The 18,743-nt window shown below is 25.9% G+C and overlaps 3 protein-coding genes across 5 annotated transcripts in view; 2 read left to right on the top strand and 1 right to left on the bottom strand.

Annotated features, from left to right (window-relative positions):
* Positions 1-5: 5 nt before the first annotated feature.
* LOC123260416 (MIP18 family protein galla-2) lies at positions 6-1,220 on the bottom strand. Its single transcript, XM_044721501.1, has 3 exons — positions 1,023-1,220; positions 418-497; positions 6-339 (listed from the first exon to the last, which is right to left on the bottom strand). The coding sequence occupies exons 1-3, from the start codon at positions 1,141-1,143 to the stop codon at positions 70-72; spliced, it is 471 nt and encodes a 156-aa protein (XP_044577436.1). The 5' UTR covers positions 1,144-1,220; the 3' UTR covers positions 6-69.
* Positions 1,221-5,201: 3,981 nt separating this feature from the next.
* On the top strand, positions 5,202-10,958 carry LOC123261168 (mitochondrial import receptor subunit TOM40 homolog 1-like). The gene is made up of 5 exons (XM_044722683.1): positions 5,202-5,587; positions 5,759-5,873; positions 8,344-8,759; positions 8,847-8,996; positions 10,802-10,958. Exons 1-5 carry the CDS (start codon positions 5,425-5,427, stop codon positions 10,939-10,941), a joined length of 984 nt encoding a protein of 327 aa, XP_044578618.1. The 5' UTR covers positions 5,202-5,424; the 3' UTR covers positions 10,942-10,958.
* A 6,381-nt stretch (positions 10,959-17,339) lies between these two features.
* Positions 17,340-18,743, top strand: part of LOC123260352 (transcriptional regulatory protein GAT1-like) — an 81,280-nt gene continuing 79,876 nt past the window's right edge. Inside the window, exon 1 of one of the 3 annotated variants that reach the window (XM_044721394.1) lies at positions 17,340-17,896. In XM_044721394.1, the coding sequence (XP_044577329.1) occupies positions 17,830-17,896 (67 nt within the window). In that variant the 5' untranslated portion in view covers positions 17,340-17,829. The remainder of the gene's footprint in view (positions 17,897-18,743) is intronic. The other 2 variants (XM_044721393.1, XM_044721395.1) reach the window with 2 other exon arrangements.

Raw genomic sequence — 18,743 nt, 5'->3', positions numbered from 1 at the left:
TTGAATGTTATTTACACTTGAAGAATTTTATTAAGATATTTTGTTTAGGACAATAATAAAATTTAATAATTATTTTTCGGATTGTATGCACTGGTTAATAACTCTAATTAAATGGGTATTTTCTAAAGCTGCAGCTACTCTTTCCTTATCGGCCAATTGCTTATTAACCGCCGCTTCAGCGTTGTGAGTTCCTGGAGACACTTCTACGTTTACTTTGAATCTTGATGGCAAGGCTCGCAATAATTGGACGCGTATTGATAACCCAATTATTGTTGCCATGCTGCAATGTGGGATTGTCGGAGTGAAATTTACTTTTACAGTATTCTTTTTATTGTCAACCTTTAACATAAAATTTGTTTATTTGATTTTTTTAATTTAATACTACTAAATAGTGATTATTTATAAATTAGTTCTTACTTCAATCAGATTTTGCTCAACGACATGAAGTTCTTCTAATGTCAAAGGATGTTCTGGATCATTAATATTTCTGATTAAATCTGAAATTAGATTTATAAAAATTAAAAAAATTTATGATAATATTGAAATTTAGACGTCTGATAATCTTAGAGTTTTTTTAACAAGTAATTTAATACAAGAAAAATTTATCTGAAAAAATTCATCATTAGAAGCATCGAAAAATTGAAAATTACATTTTTTTTTAAATAATTTTATAAATCCAGTTTAATTTTTAAAGAAAAATAAAAAAAATTGCCAAGTGTCTGCTAAATCCAGTATCATAACTTATGACACTAAAGTTGACAGATGTTAGAAATTTTTTTACAATTTTATAGCTGTGTAATTATGATAAAAAAAATTTCGCAAGTGAATATTAAAAAAAAATTATTAGTGGAAATTTTTTGAAGCATTTTTTAATTGTAATTGATTTGTTATAAAAATTTTGAAAATTGACAGCTGTCAGCTAACTAAAACTTATTTTCAGTAATAATTTATCAGAAAACAAAAATGATAAAACATTAACTGTTGTCAAAAAATTTTTTTATTTTATTATTTATTATAATTACCAAAAACTTCTCTAGAATCAAATTCATCGACAATATCCTCATTATAATCATCAGTTGTAATCAAACGGTCACCTAATTTGTCATACAACTTTGGATTTATATTTTCTAATACTTCACCCATTTTATTTATTTATTTTTTCCACAAAACTACTTTAGTAAAAAATATAACCTTTAAATTTTAGCGATATTTCGCAATAATGGGTAGAGCTTATAAAAAACTTATGCGCATGCGCAAACTCAAAAAATCCACAAACAGCGCGCACTACTTCACCGGCTAAGTCGCTGGCAAGTTATTGCGTAGTAACGGTCGCGTCGCAAGTGTCTCCGTCTGAAAAATTCAATTTATATTTAAATAACCGGTATATGTGTAATCAAAATATATGAAATCAAATAGTAATCAAAAACTTAATCGAATATTAGCCAAAAGTGATGTCGGATTCAATCGAAGAGTTTTTTTACAGAAAAATTTATGATACGGAAGTTAGCTTTTAGGATTTTTTTTTAATAAAAAAAATTTTTAATGTCATCATAAAAATTTATATAGTAAATTGTTGAACATCGTACGCATAAGTGTGTTTAAAAAATTTTTCCAACAATGAATCAAGACACTTGGATTTCGTCAACAATTCAGAAGAAAAATAATGTCCCATCATCTGGCATCGTCTGGTAAAGAAATAGCAGAGTTAAGTGAAATTGTTAAGCTGAAATTAGTAGACATCAGGTAATCTTTTAGTTTGATTTAAAAAATAAATTTCACTTTTAGTTTTTTTTTTTTTTTTTTTTTTAACTTCCCGCTAAAAATCTCAGATTTTCAAAAATCGGGAAGTTATTGTTTTACGTTTGGCAAAATCGAGTTTTCATCAGATCTCGACGTTTGAAGGTCACAGGAAGCTTCCCTGACTACCCCCGCGATGTTGTCACTATGTCTGTATGTATGTATGTATGTGTGTGTGTGTGTGTGTGTGTGTGTGTGTGTGTGTGTGTGTGTGTGTGTGTGTGTGTGTGTGTGTGACTATGTGACTCGCTTATAACTTTTGAACGGTTGAAAGTAACTAAGTTGAAAATAACTTCGTCATTTCTTCTCGGATCACTTTTGATGACATAGCATAATTTATAGAGCTTAAAACCGCGTCGATTGCCGCCAAAACGTAGAAATCGGTTAATTAGTTCAAAAGATATCGTCAATAAAAGATTTGAAAACAAGTGTTTTTAAAATCACTGCGACATTTTAACTTCCACTAACAAAATCGAAGATTTTCAAAAATTAGGAAGTTATTGTTTTCACCCTGTTTTTTTTTTTTCTTTACTCACGTCTTAACGATAATAATTTTTGAATGAGCTTGGATAGCTCAAAATGACACGAAAATTATATTTATGAGCTCGAAAAGCGCAAAAAGTAATAAGTGCAATTTTAAGCGCTTAAGTATGGAATTAGCGGAAGTTGCCGGGATGGCCGTTAGGGTCAATCGTTTTCCAAATTTTTTATAATAATAAAGTTAGCCGACATTTTTGATTTTTAACTTCCCGCTAAGAAAATTGAAAATTTTCAAAAATCGGGAAGTTATTGTTTTCGGCCCGTTTTTCGAAAATCGAGTTTTCATCAGATCTCGACGTTTTGAGGTTCTAGGAAGCTTTCCTGACTATTTCCGCGGTAATGTCACACGTATGTATGTAAATCTCTCATAACTTTTGAACGGATCATCCGATTCGATCGACATAAGCGGCGTTCTGAAGAGTTTCATTGCCCCTAGAATTCTGATACTAATTTACAGAATTTGAGTCGATCAATTTTGAGAAATCTCAAAAATAAAATTTCCAAAAATTCGTTTTTTTGAAATATCTTTTAAACGGCTGAACCGATCAATTCCAAAAATTAATCAGCTTTTAACCTCAAAAACCACGTTGATTGCCACCAGCCCGGTCAAAATCGGTTGATTTGTTCGTGAGATTTCGTTGTCGAAAAAAATTAGAAAAAATGTTTTTTTCAGAATTTCTATAAAATTTTTAGTCTGACTAGTTTACGCTTAAAGATTTTTCAAAGAACTTAAAAAACTGCGTTGAATGCCGTAAGCCGCGAGAAAATCGGTTAATTCATTCAAAAGTTATTGTGCACGGAAAAAAGTAAACTGTAATAAATAACAGTCGATTGATAATAAGTAATGATCAACTGCTAAAAATTACCATTTCAAACAGTAAAATCGTAATTTTACTATTCACATTGTAATATTTACAATTTAAACGTTACAATTTACTCTTTACATGGAAGAAAATACTATTTCAAACAGTAATATTCGCTAGGTAAATGTCTAAAATGTTAAAGTATAATAATTAAGAATTCAGACTTTAATATTTATCATTAAGCAACGTCAATATTTACAAAGTAAAATGGTAAATTTTAAACGCAACGCTAACAATCAAACTGTAATTATTGACTTGCTTAGACTGGTAAAATGTATATTTTGAAAGTATAATTTTTACTGTTTGAAATGTTAAATTCTCCCAGAGTGAGACCCCTTTCTCTTTCATCTAAGTTCCCCTTCTCTACATAATATGGACTATTTATTGAAATGGCATTTTTTACTGTTTGAAACTGTAATTTTTAAAGATGAAAGAGTCGTTATTTACTATAGTGACAGCTACTAATCACTTATTTTGGATATTAAATTATAAACTGTGGCTTTTATACTTTCTACATTAAGTTCTGTAATATTTACATTTTCGCCACCCCGATGTCCGCTTTACTGTTTGAAATTATAAAAACTAACCGGAATTCGAGTGAATATTACAGTTTACTTTTTTCCGTGTGGTTTGAAAATTTAAAAAATAGTGTTCTATAAAACTTCCATTAGCCTTTTGAGCTCGAAGAGCTCAAAAGCACAGAACAGCGATTTATTTGAGCTTGGAGAGCTCAAAATTACACAAAAATTATATTTTTGAGCTCGAAGAGCTTAAAAAATAAGTGAATTTTTTAGCACTTAGGTATGGAGGTAGCGGGAAGTTGCAGGGATGGCCTTTAGGGTCAACCGCTTTCCTAATTTTTTTATTTTGCTTAATTTATTAAATAGTTAAAAAATATTTAAAAAAAATTGCACTTATAGTTTTTGAAGTTTTTAACGAATGAAAAATTTTTTTTTTTATTTTTTTGTAATAATTCTTTAATAAAAATAATCATAAAATTTTTTAAATGTCGGCTAACTTAATTTTCATTTTTTTTTTAATTTCTATACATGTGGAATTTTTAATAATTTATTTTTAAATAAAATTCTATAAGTTAAAAGATGTCCGTTAATTTTAGTATTAACAAGCGTATGACATTTCTGTGTACTATTTCTTTGCCAAGGTTTGTTACTTTTTGTTATAAAAAATATTTTTTTTTTAATCATTTATTTTAGTACTATAATTACTCAACATCTGACCAATTTTGTTATTTTAACAGTAAATCCATTGTTGTTATAAATATTTGACATTAAAATTAGCAATCAGTTGATTATTTTTTAATTTTATTCAACAAAAACATTTATTCCAACAAATTATTAAAAAAAAATTGTTTTTAATGGTAGTATCATAAAGTTCGCCGACGTTTTTAATTTTTTAATTTTTTTTTATTAATTAAATTAGAATAAAAGAATATTTTTAAAAAATTGCACTTATAATTTTCAAAGTTTTTTAGAAATAAAATTTTTCTTTAATAATTTTTTTAATAAAAAAAAATTCTAAAAATTTTTAGATGTCTAACTTAATTTTTTTAAATTTCTAAATGTCAATTTTTGTTTTAATTTTTTTTATAATAATTTATTTAAAGAAAAAATTCTAAAAAATGTCAAAAAAAAAAACATCTGCTTTTTTCCCATATAAAAGTAAAAAAATTTCCATAAATATATCATTTATAAATTTTTAAATTTATGTATCCAGTAATTTTCATATGATGTCTCCTCTGAATTTATTTACTTTTTACTGATAAGCTAGAACACTGTCAAAATAAAATTACCAAAATTAAAATAAGGAAAAATTTATTTAATAAATTAATTTTATAATTTAGTAAATAAATAATTTTAATATTTACTTAATAACTTTTCAAAAAATCAAATATTAATAATAATAATTAAAAAATAATAATAATAACAAACAGTATGAAGTAGTCTACAGGAAACGTACGTTCGATACATCGATATTTCTAACCACATTATTTAACACAAATGGCGACTCACGGCAAGACACGCTGCTTTTAATAACCCGCATTCGCTGGTCAATAATTCCAGTGTATAAAATATAACCATAAATTAGAGTAATTGTTATAAATAAAGAACAGCTCGCTCCAGAGATCAATTGCATAAGGTTGATCTTTCGTGTTGATAGATAAGCTTTATTTATTATCTTATTTTTAATCTTAAATAAAATTACGATGGGTAACGTCGCGGCAGCTTCAGCACCTCCTCCACCGCCAATCTCGGTCCTCGCACCACCCGAAATTCCTAAGGATTCCCTAAGTTCCGTAAGTGTTTCCGAAGATGACCAAAAATTACAAAACCCCGGTACTGTTGAAGAACTTCACAAACTTTGCAAAGGTAAGTCATTTTTGTGCTCCAATTATTGCCGAGTCCTTTTTTCTCACTGGTAATTATTACTTAGAATAAAAAAGTTTTTATTTAATTAGTTTATTTTTTAACCCACCAAATAGTGGTGACTTTCATCATCATCGAATTTGTCCACTGATTACTTTATTTTTTTTATTACAGATGTGATGCCGGTTAACTTTGAAGGTGCTAAGCTGATGATCAGCAAAACACTTAGTAATCACTTCCAAGTATCACACACGTTATCTATGAGTTCTGTCGTCAAGTCTGGATACAAGTAATTATTTTAGATTTTTCACTCTCGAATTAAGGGAATAATTAATTATAATATTCGCTTAATATTATCATCAATTTTTCATTCAAAGTAAAATAAATTTACACTAAAAAAAATTAACTTTAATCGAGAGAAAAATTCTTTAACCAAGAAAATAATTTTTAAGAGTTTAATTATTATTATTAAAAATTTTTCCACTCCAATTAAGATCAAGTTTTTTAAAATTATTAATTAAAGTTAATTCTTGTTTGTGTAGATTCAATTTTTTATCAGATGAATTTATTAGCTATAAAAATATTTTTTTATTAGTTGATATCTTAAATTTTCATAAATTTAGCTAGAGATAGTAGAAGTAAAAAATGATGATTTATTATTTAGTTTGAATTTTTTAAGGCATAATAATTATAAGGATTTTTTTTTCATGCCTTTGAGGTAATTTTTAATTAATAAATTTGTATTTTTTTTTTATCTATAATTAAGATAAAAGGCCCATTTATTGACACTTGCAATTTTATTTTAATTAAAAAGAAAATCAACTAAAAAATTAATAAATATAATTTTTGAATTATAAATTTTACGATAGTTGCGTGTCAAACAACTAGGGTCTTAAAATTAGAAAAAAGCAATTTTTATTTTTAATGATAAATCTCTATTAAAAGAATAAAAAAAATTTTGTGGCCAGTGTATTTATATGAAAAAATGGGTTTTTATCGTTAAATTTGGTATCGCTGGAAAAGTTTTAACTTTGATTTGTGCCTTTTCAAGGTTTCATATCATTCTCACCAATAGACAATTTATAATGATAAGTATTTAGGCTGCATTCGAAAATGCTCTATCTCTAGATTAATAATGAAGAAATGACCTTGTATCTTGTGAACTGTTGACGTTTTTTAAGATATAAGCTCATCCCGGTGTTATACTCATCAAGACCTTTCATTTGAGTACCCACATCAATTTTTCATATATTTTATATATTTATATATTTCACAAATACCATATATATAAAATATATAAAAAATACCATGTGGGTACTCAAATGAAAGCTTTTGATGAGTGTAACATCAGGATAAGCTTATATATTTAAAATATATGTTATATATATTACATATTTAAGAAATGACCTTTTATCTTGTGAACTATTGACATTTTTAAAGATATAAGCTCATCTTGACATTACACTCATCAAGACCTTTCATTTAAGTACCCACATCAATTTTTCATATATTTTATATATTTATATATTTCACAAATACCATATATATAAAATATATAAAAAATACCATGTGGGTACTCAAATGAAAGCTTTTGATGAGTGCAACATCAGGATAAGCTTATATATTTAAAATATATGTTATATATATTACATATTTAAGAAATGACCTTTTATCTTGTGAACTATTGACATTTTTAAAGATATAAGCTCATCTTGACATTACACTCATCAAGACCTTTCATTTGAGTACCCACATCAATTTTTCATATATTTTATATATTTATATATTTCACAAATACCATATATATAAAATATATAAAAAATACCATGTGGGTACTCAAATAAGCTTTTGATGAGTGTAACATCAGGATAAGCTTATATATTTAAAATATATGTTATATATATTACATATTTAAGAAATGACCTTTTATCTTGTGAACTATTGACATTTTTAAAGATATAAGCTCATCTTGACATTACACTCATCAAGACCTTTCATTTAAGTACCCACATCAATTTTTCATATATTTTATATATTTATATATTTCACAAATACCATATATATAAAATATATAAAAAATACCATGTGGGTACTCAAATGAAAGCTTTTGATGAGTGTAACATCAGGATAAGCTTATATATTTAAAATATATGTTATATATATTACATATTTAAGAAATGACCTTTTATCTTGTGAACTATTGACATTTTTAAAGATATAAGCTCATCTTGACATTACACTCATCAAGACCTTTCATTTAAGTACCCACATCAATTTTTCATATATTATATATATTTATATATATGTATATATGAAAAATATATCAAAAATGCATGTGGGTACTCAAATGAAAGCTCTTGATGAGTGTAGTGTCAAGATGAGCTTATATCTTTAAAAACGTCAATAGTTAAAAAAGTACAGTGCAATTTAACAAAAGTAATTATTTAATAAAGCAAACTTTTATTTATTGATAGTTCACAAGTCACAGCAGTCACATAGTGACTGCAAGGTTGCTAGTTTATATAAATTCTCAAAAAGTTAATCATCAAATTTAAAAAAATTAAAGTATAACATATATTATATTTTATATTAAATTTAATCCAATAATTACTAATATTAAAAATTCCAACAAATATAGGTAAAAAAAATTTTTTTTATTAGTTCAATTGTAGAAAAAATATTTTATTAATTAAAATGAATATTAAATTTTTTATCAATGAATCATTTTATCAATTTATTAATGACACTAATATTTACAGATTTGGAGCAACGTATGTTGGTACAAGCCAAATTTCACCAACAGAAGCTTACCCAGTAATCCTAGGTGACATTGAACCCAGTGGAAATATGAATGCTAATTTGGTGCATCAATTTAACCAGCATATAAAAACAAAAGTCGCTACCCAAATACAAAGAAGTAAATTCACAGCTATGCAAATGACAACGGATTATCGCGGCGATACGTTCACATCATCACTCACAGTTGCTAATCCTGATATTCTCAACGGCTCTGGAGTCATGGTTGCTCATTATTTACAAAACGTAACACCCAAGCTCGCTCTTGGTGGTGAGCTAGCTTACCAACGTGGCTACGGTATACCTGGTGGTTCCATTACTGTTGGTTCTCTGGTTGGTCGGTACTCTATCGCCGAGTCTACTGTTAGTGCCAGTGTTGGTAAGTTTAATAATAAAAATTATTGGTTTATTTTTAATTAATTATTTTATTTAAATATAAATTAAAATTCTTCATTTTTATTTTCAGGATTAGCTAGTTGTCATTTATGTTATCATCATCGTGCCAGTCCGACATTACAAATAGGTGTTGAATTAGAAGTTAATGGAAGAATACAGGAATCAACAGCAACTATTGCGTATCAAGTTGACTTACCAAAGGCGGATATTGTTTTTAAAGGTAAATTATCATTTATTTTATTTATTTATTTATTATTAATTAATGTAAATAATTTTAAATTAGCAACCAAATCTTAAAATTGTAGAATTACATTTTTTTTTATTAAAATAGAGAACCAAATAATTTTTTTTAAATAGTTTATTTAATTCTTAACTTTTTAATAAAAATAATAATTTAAAATTTTTGATAAATAAGTATTTAGGCTTTATTAGAAGATTATCTCTAGATATCTAATTAAGAAATGACCTTGAATCTCTTGAACTATTCACATTTTTTAAGATATAAGCTCATCCTAACATTATACTCATCGAAACCTTTCATTTGAGTACCCACATCAATTTTTCATATATTTTATATATTTATATATATCATATATATGTATATATGGAAAATATATCAAAAATGCATGTGGGTATTCAAATGAAAGCTCTTGATGAGTGTAACTTCAGGATGAGCTTATATCTTTAAAATAAATATCATATATATTACATATTTAAGAAATGACCGTATATCTTGTGAACTATAGACATTTTTCAAGATATAACCTCATCCTGACATTATACTCATCGAGACCTTTCATTTGAGTACCCACATCAATTTTTCATATATTTTATATATTTATATATATCATATATATGTATATATGAAAAATATATCAAAAATGCATGTGGGTACTCAAATGAAAGCTCTTGATGAGTGTAACATCAGGATGAGCTTATATCTTTAAAATATATATTATATATATATTACATATTTAAGAAATGACCGTGTATCTTGTAAAATATTGACATTTTTAAAGATATAAGCTCATCCTGACATTATACTCATCAAGAGCTTTCATTTGAGTACCCACATCAATTTTTCATATATTTTATATATTTATATATATCATATATATGTATATATGAAAAATATATCAAAAATGCATGTGGGTACTCAAATGAAAGCTCTTGATGAGTGTAACGTCAGGATGAGCTTATATCTTTAAAATATATATTATATATATATATATATATATATATATATATTACATATTTAAGAAATGACCGTGTATCTTGTAAAATATTGACATTTTTAAAGATATAAGCTCATCCTGACATTATACTCATCAAGAGCATTCATTTGAGTACCCACATCAATTTTTCATATATTTTATATATTTATATATATCATATATATGTATATATGAAAAATATATCAAAAATGCATGTGGGTACTCAAATGAAAGCTCGTGATAAGTGTAACATCGGGATGAGTTTATATCTTTAAAAACGTTAAAAAAGTACAGTGTTATTTAACAAAAGTAATTATTTAATAAAGCAAAATTTTATTTATTTATAGTTCACAAGTCACATAGTGACTGCAAGGTTGCTAGTATAAAATTATTTTATTATTATAAAATGTTACACTGAAAAAAAAAAAATTTTTGAAGATTTTTTTCACCTTGATTAAGTAGAAAAATTTAAGAACTTTTTGTTTTGATTCAAGATAATTAATCTTCAAAATTATTTTTCAGTTCAAGAATTTTTTTTTTAAATCAAATTAATTTTTTTTTTACTAAATAAATTATAAATATTTTCTTGCTAAGACACAAAAATTAATTTTATTTTAATATGTAATTTTTTTCGGCTAAAATTAAAAAAATTAATTTGTCTTAGAGTAAAGATCTTGACTTTCGAGATAAGTTAATCTTGTTTAAGATTAATAATAATCTCTTAAATTTAGCGGGTTAATGAACTCAACTTTTGAAGATATTTTATTAAAAACTATTTTATTAAAATGACTAAATAAATAATATTTTTTAGGGAGTGTTGATTCAAACTGGACAGTTGGTGCAGTACTTGAGAAAAAGTTACAACCATTACCTTTTTCATTTGCACTGAGTGGTCTTCTAAATCACACCAAAGGGCATTTCCAACTAGGATGCGGTCTGGTCATTGGTTAAACATTAATAAACAACAACAAAAAAAAAAAAAAAAAAAAAAAAAAAAAAAACAAAATACTATTTTGTTTCAATCAAATAACTATTATTACAATTAATATTAATGTGAAATAAAAACAAATAGATGCATTGATAATGCGATATCAGTTTTTATCGAGGCTACATGACACAACACGTAGTTTTATCGGTCAAACTATATAAATAATGAACATAATTAAACAAACAATGCATTAAATTATAGAGCAAATGTTTTGTCCGCTAATTGTGAATAGTTACATATTAATTTTTAAATGTATGATAGTATTTCATTACTGGTTTTTTTTTGCATTACTATTTAACGCAATATTAGTTCAAATTACTGTGTTATGACTTATGATACATTTTGTTACCACCAGGTTGTGTGTATTTTTTGTATTCATAGATTTATTACATTTTTAGCCTTTTTTTTGCCAATCAAATTCTAGATTTATTAGTCTTACTGTATTGTTTATTATTTACATAGTAAATGATACTTAAATGCATTTATAAAAATTATATGAATGGATATATTGAATGGTTTAATGTTAAAAAAAAATTTATGGTGTTTTTTATTTTACCTGTCATTTATTTTTAATTTATTAATTTTGCTGAAAAATTAATCGGGTATTTTGGTTTTTAATTTTAAGTATTGTTAAAAATATTATTATTATTATTATTATTATTATTATTATTGTTATTAAATATTTTGTAGTTAATCGATTAGTACTTTAAACTCAGTAACTAATCTTTGATACAAAATAAATATCTATATTATTAAGAAAATAAGAAAAATTTTGTCTCCAGGATAGACATATGATAAAATCGTTTTTTTTTAGTAAAATTTAGTTTCATTGCAAAGGTCTTAATTTAAATTTGTGCCTTTTCAAGGTTTCATATCATTCTCACCGATAGTTAATTTATGATCATAAGTATTTAGGCTGCATTTAAAAATGCTCTATCTCTAGATACATAATTAAGAAATGACCTTGTATCTTGTGAACTATTGACATATTTAAAGATATAAGCTCATCCCGGTGCTACACTCATCGAGACCTTTCATTTGAGTACCCACATCAATTTTTCATATATTTATATATTTCTCAAATACCATGTATATAAAATATATGAAAAATGCCATGGGGGAGACTCAAATGAAAGATCTCGATGAGTGTAACATCGAAATGAGTTTATATCTTTGAAAATGTCATTAAGAAATGATCCTATATCTCGTGAACTATTGACATTTTTAAAGATATAAACTTATCCCGATGTTACATTTATTGAGACCTTTCATTTGAGTACCCACATCAATTTTTCATATATTTTATATATTTATATATTTCGCAAATACCATATATATAAAATATATGAAAAATGCGATGTGGGTACTCAAATGAAAGGTCTCGATGAGTCTAACATCGAAATGAGTTTATATCTTAAAAAATGTCAATAGTTAAGAAATGACATTGTATCTTGTCAACTAATGACATTTTTGAAGATATAAGCTCACCTCGATGTTACAATCATCGAGACCTTTCATTTGAGTACTCACATCAATTTTTCATATATTTATATATTTCTCAAATACCATGTATATAAAATATATGAAAAATGCCATGGGGGAGACTCAAATGAAAGATCTCGATGAGTGTAACATCGAAATGAGTTTATATCTTTGAAAATGTCATTAAGAAATGATCCTATATCTCGTGAACTATTGACATTTTTAAAGATATAAACTTATCCCGATGTTACATTCATTGAGACCTTTCATTTGAGTACCCACATCAATTTTTCATATATTTTATATATTTATATATTTCGCAAATACCATATATATAAAATATATGAAAAATGCGATGTGGGTACTCAAATGAAAGGTCTCGATGAGTCTAACATCGAAATGAGTTTATATCTTAAAAAATGTCAATAATTAAGAAATGACATTGTATCTTGTCAACTAATGACATTTTTGAAGATATAAGCTCACCTCGATGTTACAATCATCGAGACCTTTCATTTGAGTACCCACATAAATTTTTCATATATTTTATATATTTATATATTTACAAATACCATATATATAAGATATATGGAAAATGTCATGTGGGTATTCAAATGAAAGGTCTCGATGAGTGTAACATCAAAATGAGTTTATATTTTAAATATGTCAATAATTAAGAAATGACATTGTATCTTGTCAACTAATGATATTTTTAAAGATAATAAGCTTATCCCGATGTTACACTCAACGAGACCTTTCATCTGAGTACCCACATCAATTTTTCATATATTTATATATATTATATATATGTATATATGAAAAATATATCAAAATGCATGTGGGTATTCAAATGAAAGCTCGTGATGAGTGTAACATCGGGATGAGCTTATATCTTTAAAATCGTCAATAGTTAAGAAAGTTCAGTGCAATTTAACAAAAGTCATTATTTAATAAAGCAAAATTTTCACAAAAATTCTTTCTTATAAATTTAAAAATTTTATATAAATTTCACAAAGTCAATTCATAAATTAAAAATTCTAAATGCTATTAATTTTTCTTAATTACTTTATGAAGTACAGTTTATTGATTTGTATCAAATATCAATTTTTTTGAGTTACTAAACTAATATCACGCTTCAAAAAATGTATAGTCTTCAAATTTATTTCATTTAATTAATTTTCCGCGAGTTTTTAATCAATGCAAACAATTTTAACTATTCAACAGAAAATTTACAAAAAATTATTTTTTTTTAATTTTATCATTAGAATGAAATATTTTGTATCAATAAAAATAATTTTCATTACAATTTTCTGTAAATAAAATTGAAAAATTTTAAAAATAAACAAAGAATCAATGCTTTGAAATAAGTTTAAAAAGTAGAAAAATTATTGAATAGAATTAAGAAATAATGAACAACTCATACTTAACAAAAAGATTTAAAAAGTTAGTACTGAGGGAAAAACAATAAAAATCAGCATAAAACCATACATTTGTTTGCTAAATAAAATAACACAGCAAGCAAAGAGCAAGACGGTAGTTTCAGGTGATTTTAACGCTCATACAATACGCCAGCGTGACTTTTCGCGCAACTCCGGCTTCGTGTACCCAGAAACATATTGCATATTACATACCGCACCGTACATACTTCAATACGCACCGTACAATAGTAAACATTCTGTATTATTTTTTTTCTTCACCATAAACTATAACCTCGTATTATACACTCGGTAAATAAATTTCTCTCGGTAATACCGTAACTCAATTGAATATGAATGAAATAAAAGCGTTTTACTTTAAAAAAAAAAAATTATTTCTTCTGCATAAAATACTCTAAGAAGAAATAAAACCGCCAGATTCATCAATGAAAAATATAAATGACAATAATAATAATTTAACCAATTGATTATGATCATTTAGATGTTTTGAAACAAGATCTTAATCCATTGTTTACTTCCAAACAATTCGGCTCAGCTCTACACATTACTATTATTATTATTATTTTTATTATGTTAATGTATAAAGTAACTCTCTAACGTGATTCATTCGGCTTAATAATAATATATAGTGTGTATTAAAATAAACAAACTCGCACTTTCCTTCTTTTGTAAACATAATTATTCATAAATCATGTATGTATGTTTTTTTTTTTTCTGCTGCTCAAGACAAAAGACACTTTAGAGTTTCCGTAAAGACCCTTATAGTTAAACATTTACTGTTGATGATTCATTTAAATAAGTAAGAAAAGTAAGAAAAATTTTGATACTTAAGCTAGCTTATATTTAATAGTTTTTTTTTATTGTTTAAAAATATTTTAATAATTTTATTTAAAGAGTTCTTTTTCCGCGAATATTCTTATAAAAATTTTTAATAAAAAAAAATTGGGTACATTGATTTAAAAATTTAAAAATTGTACTTTGTTTTTTTTTAGAGTTTTAGTTTTGATTGAAAAAAGAAGAAATAGTTCATTTTTATTTTGCTAAAAAAATATTTTTTTAGCAAAACTAATTGGCTGATTTTGCTCATCTTCGAACTTGATCTCAGTATTAATTCATGCACAGAAAAAAAGCTTCACTTGACCTAAGAAAATATTTTTCTTTCTAATTATTTTCTTGAGCGAAAAAAAAATTTTTTTTTGACAAGAAATTTCACTTATTCTAACTAAATTAACAGCCGAGACCAGTGATTGCAGTTTCAATCGGCTTAGCGAAACGAATGGAAATTTTGAAAAAACGTTTTTAGAGATAAAATATAACAATAATTTCAAAATCCCAAACTTCACCAGCTTAGTCTATGAACACTCTTTTGTGGTATCCGCTATCCGACTTTGGAGGGAATTACCAATTGAAATAACTAACTTACTGAGTCTTGATACTTTCAAGACCAGTTCCTATGAATTTTTTTTTCACAAGGAACGAGAAGGCCAACCATGAACGTCTCACAAATTACCTAGCTCAGTTTAATTTTTGGATCAACTTACTTACTAAAAAACTATTTTCTTTTGTGTTTGCTATCAAGAAATCTACCTGCTATCAGTCTTAAACAACAAATTAATCATATATACAAATTAAATTATTTCGTCTATCTACATAAATTATTCTTGTAAAGATTTGTTGAGTATATTACATACTAAAGTTTTCATTTTTCAAATTTTTAATATTAAACCACTGTCAGAAAAATATTCTAAATGAAATTGTAAAACAATATAATTATATCTTTATTGCTCATTACGTGTACTTTAATAAAATTGAAATGTATACTTTGCCATTTGGCCATTGCCTTGGCATTAAATCATAAATAAATAAAATAAATAAAAAATAATAGATAATTTAATAAACTATTTCATCACAAAGCGTTTTTTTCAAAAATTTCATTCGTTTCGTGAAACCAATCGAAACTGCAATTGCTCTGCTGTTGGGAGTGCGACAGAGATAGTTCCGTTGAACTCCGTGAGAGCAAAGCGAGAAAAAGATGGTCTCGCTTGTTAATTCTCTTGCTTTAAGAAATACGTATCTTGATCCAAGAAAATTTATTTAAGTCAAGAAAATCTTGTTGTTTTGAGAAAATTCAGCCTCGAAGCTCCAAAAAATTAAATATAAAGATAGAAGTAAATTTTCATTAATATTTTTATTGATTAACATGTCAAATGGGAAGATCAAATAATATTTCATCATTTTTTTTCATTCAATATGTATAATTGCACGCTAAAATAATATAAAATGGGTATCAAATATTCTCGAGAAAAATTTTCTCAAGGTGAGAAAATTTTTTTCTCAGCTGAAGTATCAAGAATTGAATTTCAAGAAAAATTTTTACTTCGGCCAACACAAGTTCGGCCAAAAATTTTCTTGAGCCAAGAATTTTGTTCTCCAGTTAAGAAATTTTTTTTTCTGTGCAGAATAAGCCCAGAAAATTTCATAAAAATCGGCTTAGAAAATTTTCTTGTTTATTCCGACATGAGACCGGCTACAATAGCTAGATTTATAAATAAATCTACTTGAGAAGCTTTAAAAAATGTGGTAGGGTAAAATCGACTCCTTGTGACCCATCAGGGTTAGCGAAATTAATGTCTTCATTAAAAATCAGGATTTGGCAATTCTAAAAAGATTTTGTCACTTAAAAAAATAAATAAATAAAATAAAATAAAAAATAAAAAATGTAATTGAATGAAACTAAACTCATCCCCAAAAATCAGGACTAATGGCAACAGTATGAGTGATTAATCCACTTAAAAAAAAATAAAATTTAAAATTTAATTGAACGAAATTAAACCCATCCCCAAAAATCAATTTCAAAACACAGTAATTAACAATTTAAAAATTTCTTAGTAAAAAAAAGTTTGTCCGTCAAATTTATAAAAAATTTGATTCATAAATAGAAAATACTTGAATATAAATATTTTTAAGAAAATGTAATTGAAATCAAGGTCTAAAAATTACAATAAATGCAGCAATACTAAAAAAAATCAGGTATAAAAATTTTGCAGTTACTGTGTTTTAAAATTGGGTAGCCGAAAAGTGATTAAGCAACTTAAAAAAATAAAAAAAAGTAATATTTTCTCTATGAAAAGTTTCTTCTTCTACAAAATTGATATATAAATACAAATATTTATTTATTGAACTGTACTCCCACTCCTAGGTCACGAGTGTGAGTCTATTCGACATATGCCCCTCTCGATTCTAGCATATTCGCAATTTTCATTGCCCTCAAACTCTTAGCAATTGGTTGTTTCTTTTTCTTGCTGCATTTACTCACTCACTTACTCACAACACAACATATATATTATTATTATAGCACACATACATTATTATGACACACACATTTACTCAGTGAGGAGTTCGCTCGCTCCCTTACTCACATCATGCACACGCTTACTCAGTTGCATATTATTCTTAACGTAAGTGAAGTAACTAAACCAAGTCTTTGGTGGTTTCTGCACGGCACTAGTGTCGTATGCATAGAGTAGTACTCATATCGTATAGTGAGTAGTGCAGTGCAATGCAATATTATACCCAGTGTAGTTATTGTACATTATAGAACCAAATCATTTCATACATTCAATTACATACATTCAAATTCATAAAAAATATAAAAAAAGTAAAACATAAAAAAAAGCTCCCGCCGTTATATTAATTTTCCTTTTTTTTTTTTTTTCGTATGACCGCGGACATTTATTTCTTCTCTACGCCTATTCACACACCTCCAAATTATTTACACAGTTGCTTACAATTATTCTTACTCTTAGTACAAACATTCATCCATTTATTTATTTATTCCTCGCGAGTTATTGTTTTATAAGCAAATAAATCGAGTGTAAATAAATTTTTAAGAAATAATCTACAAGTGGATTTTATTTGAAAATTTAAATTAAAATGAAGAGACGAAGATGCAAAGACAATCTCACGCCAGATGTCACCAAGTATCAAGTCAAAGAATTTGGTAATTTATTTTATTTGTTTTAAAAAATCCGCGCTTTTAATTTTCTCTTAAGTGACAAAATTGGGGGGATTTTTTTTATTTATTATTGTTATTGTTATTAATTAACTCACTGGCCCGGTGGTCCGCGACTTACTGGAGACCAGGGGCCGTTTGTCGTCGATGTATATATGTTGGATATCAATAGTGATAACGCCGCCCCTGTACATGAGCGATAAACACATAACTTTATAATGTCATTTGTAATTTTATTGTCCATATTTTTATTTTATGCTTTTAATTTTTTACTTTTATTGTTTTGGAAAGTTTTTTCTATTTTTTATATTTTTTTGAGGGACTAGTAGTTACTGAGGAATTATTTGGGACGATCGAATAAATATGAGTTTTTTTTTTAGAGAAAAATTCAAGAAAGTTTTTTTTAATAAGGAAGTTTATTGGATAAAATTTTTAGATCATTTTAGTGAATCTGTACGCAGACATTTAATTAGAAATTTTTTTTTTTTATCAATTTTTAAGATAAATTTTAAGAGCAAAAAATGTCTGTACGCAGACATTTAATTAGAAAGTTATTAAGGACCTTACTTTTTTTTTTAATCAATTTTTAAAATAAATTTTAAGAAAAAAAAAATGTCTGTACGCAGACATTTAATTAGAAATTTATTAAGGACCTTACTTTTTTTTTTATCAATTTTTAAGAACAAAAAATTCTTAAATTTATAATGAAATTATAAAAAATTTTTTTTTCATCAATTCAAATAGTTTAAATAAATAAAAAAATTTTTTAAATAAAACTGAAGTGGTTTTGGAGTGAGAAAAAATTTTCAAGGCAAGAAAATTTTCTTTACTGTAA

This window comes from Cotesia glomerata, linkage group LG3, assembly GCF_020080835.1.
Source record: "Cotesia glomerata isolate CgM1 linkage group LG3, MPM_Cglom_v2.3, whole genome shotgun sequence".
NCBI classification, from domain to species: Eukaryota; Metazoa; Arthropoda; class Insecta; order Hymenoptera; family Braconidae; genus Cotesia; species Cotesia glomerata.
This window is presented reverse-complemented; position numbering and strand designations above follow the sequence as displayed.

Excerpts from the sequence above, each read along its gene's own strand:
- LOC123260416 (XM_044721501.1), bottom strand. The coding sequence starts at position 1,143 with ATGGGTGAAGTATTAGAAAATATAAATCCAAAGTTGTATGACAAATTA. Across the intron at positions 498-1,022 it reads TGATTCTAGAGAAGTTTTTG|ATTTAATCAGAAATATTAAT; the intron begins GTAATTATAATA and ends ATCTAATTTCAG. Across the intron at positions 340-417 it reads TTGAGCAAAATCTGATTGAA|GTTGACAATAAAAAGAATAC; the intron begins GTAAGAACTAAT and ends TTTATGTTAAAG.
- LOC123261168 (XM_044722683.1), top strand. The coding sequence starts at position 5,425 with ATGGGTAACGTCGCGGCAGCTTCAGCACCTCCTCCACCGCCAATCTCG. Across the intron at positions 8,760-8,846 it reads TACTGTTAGTGCCAGTGTTG|GATTAGCTAGTTGTCATTTA; the intron begins GTAAGTTTAATA and ends TTTTATTTTCAG. Across the intron at positions 8,997-10,801 it reads GGCGGATATTGTTTTTAAAG|GGAGTGTTGATTCAAACTGG; the intron begins GTAAATTATCAT and ends AATATTTTTTAG.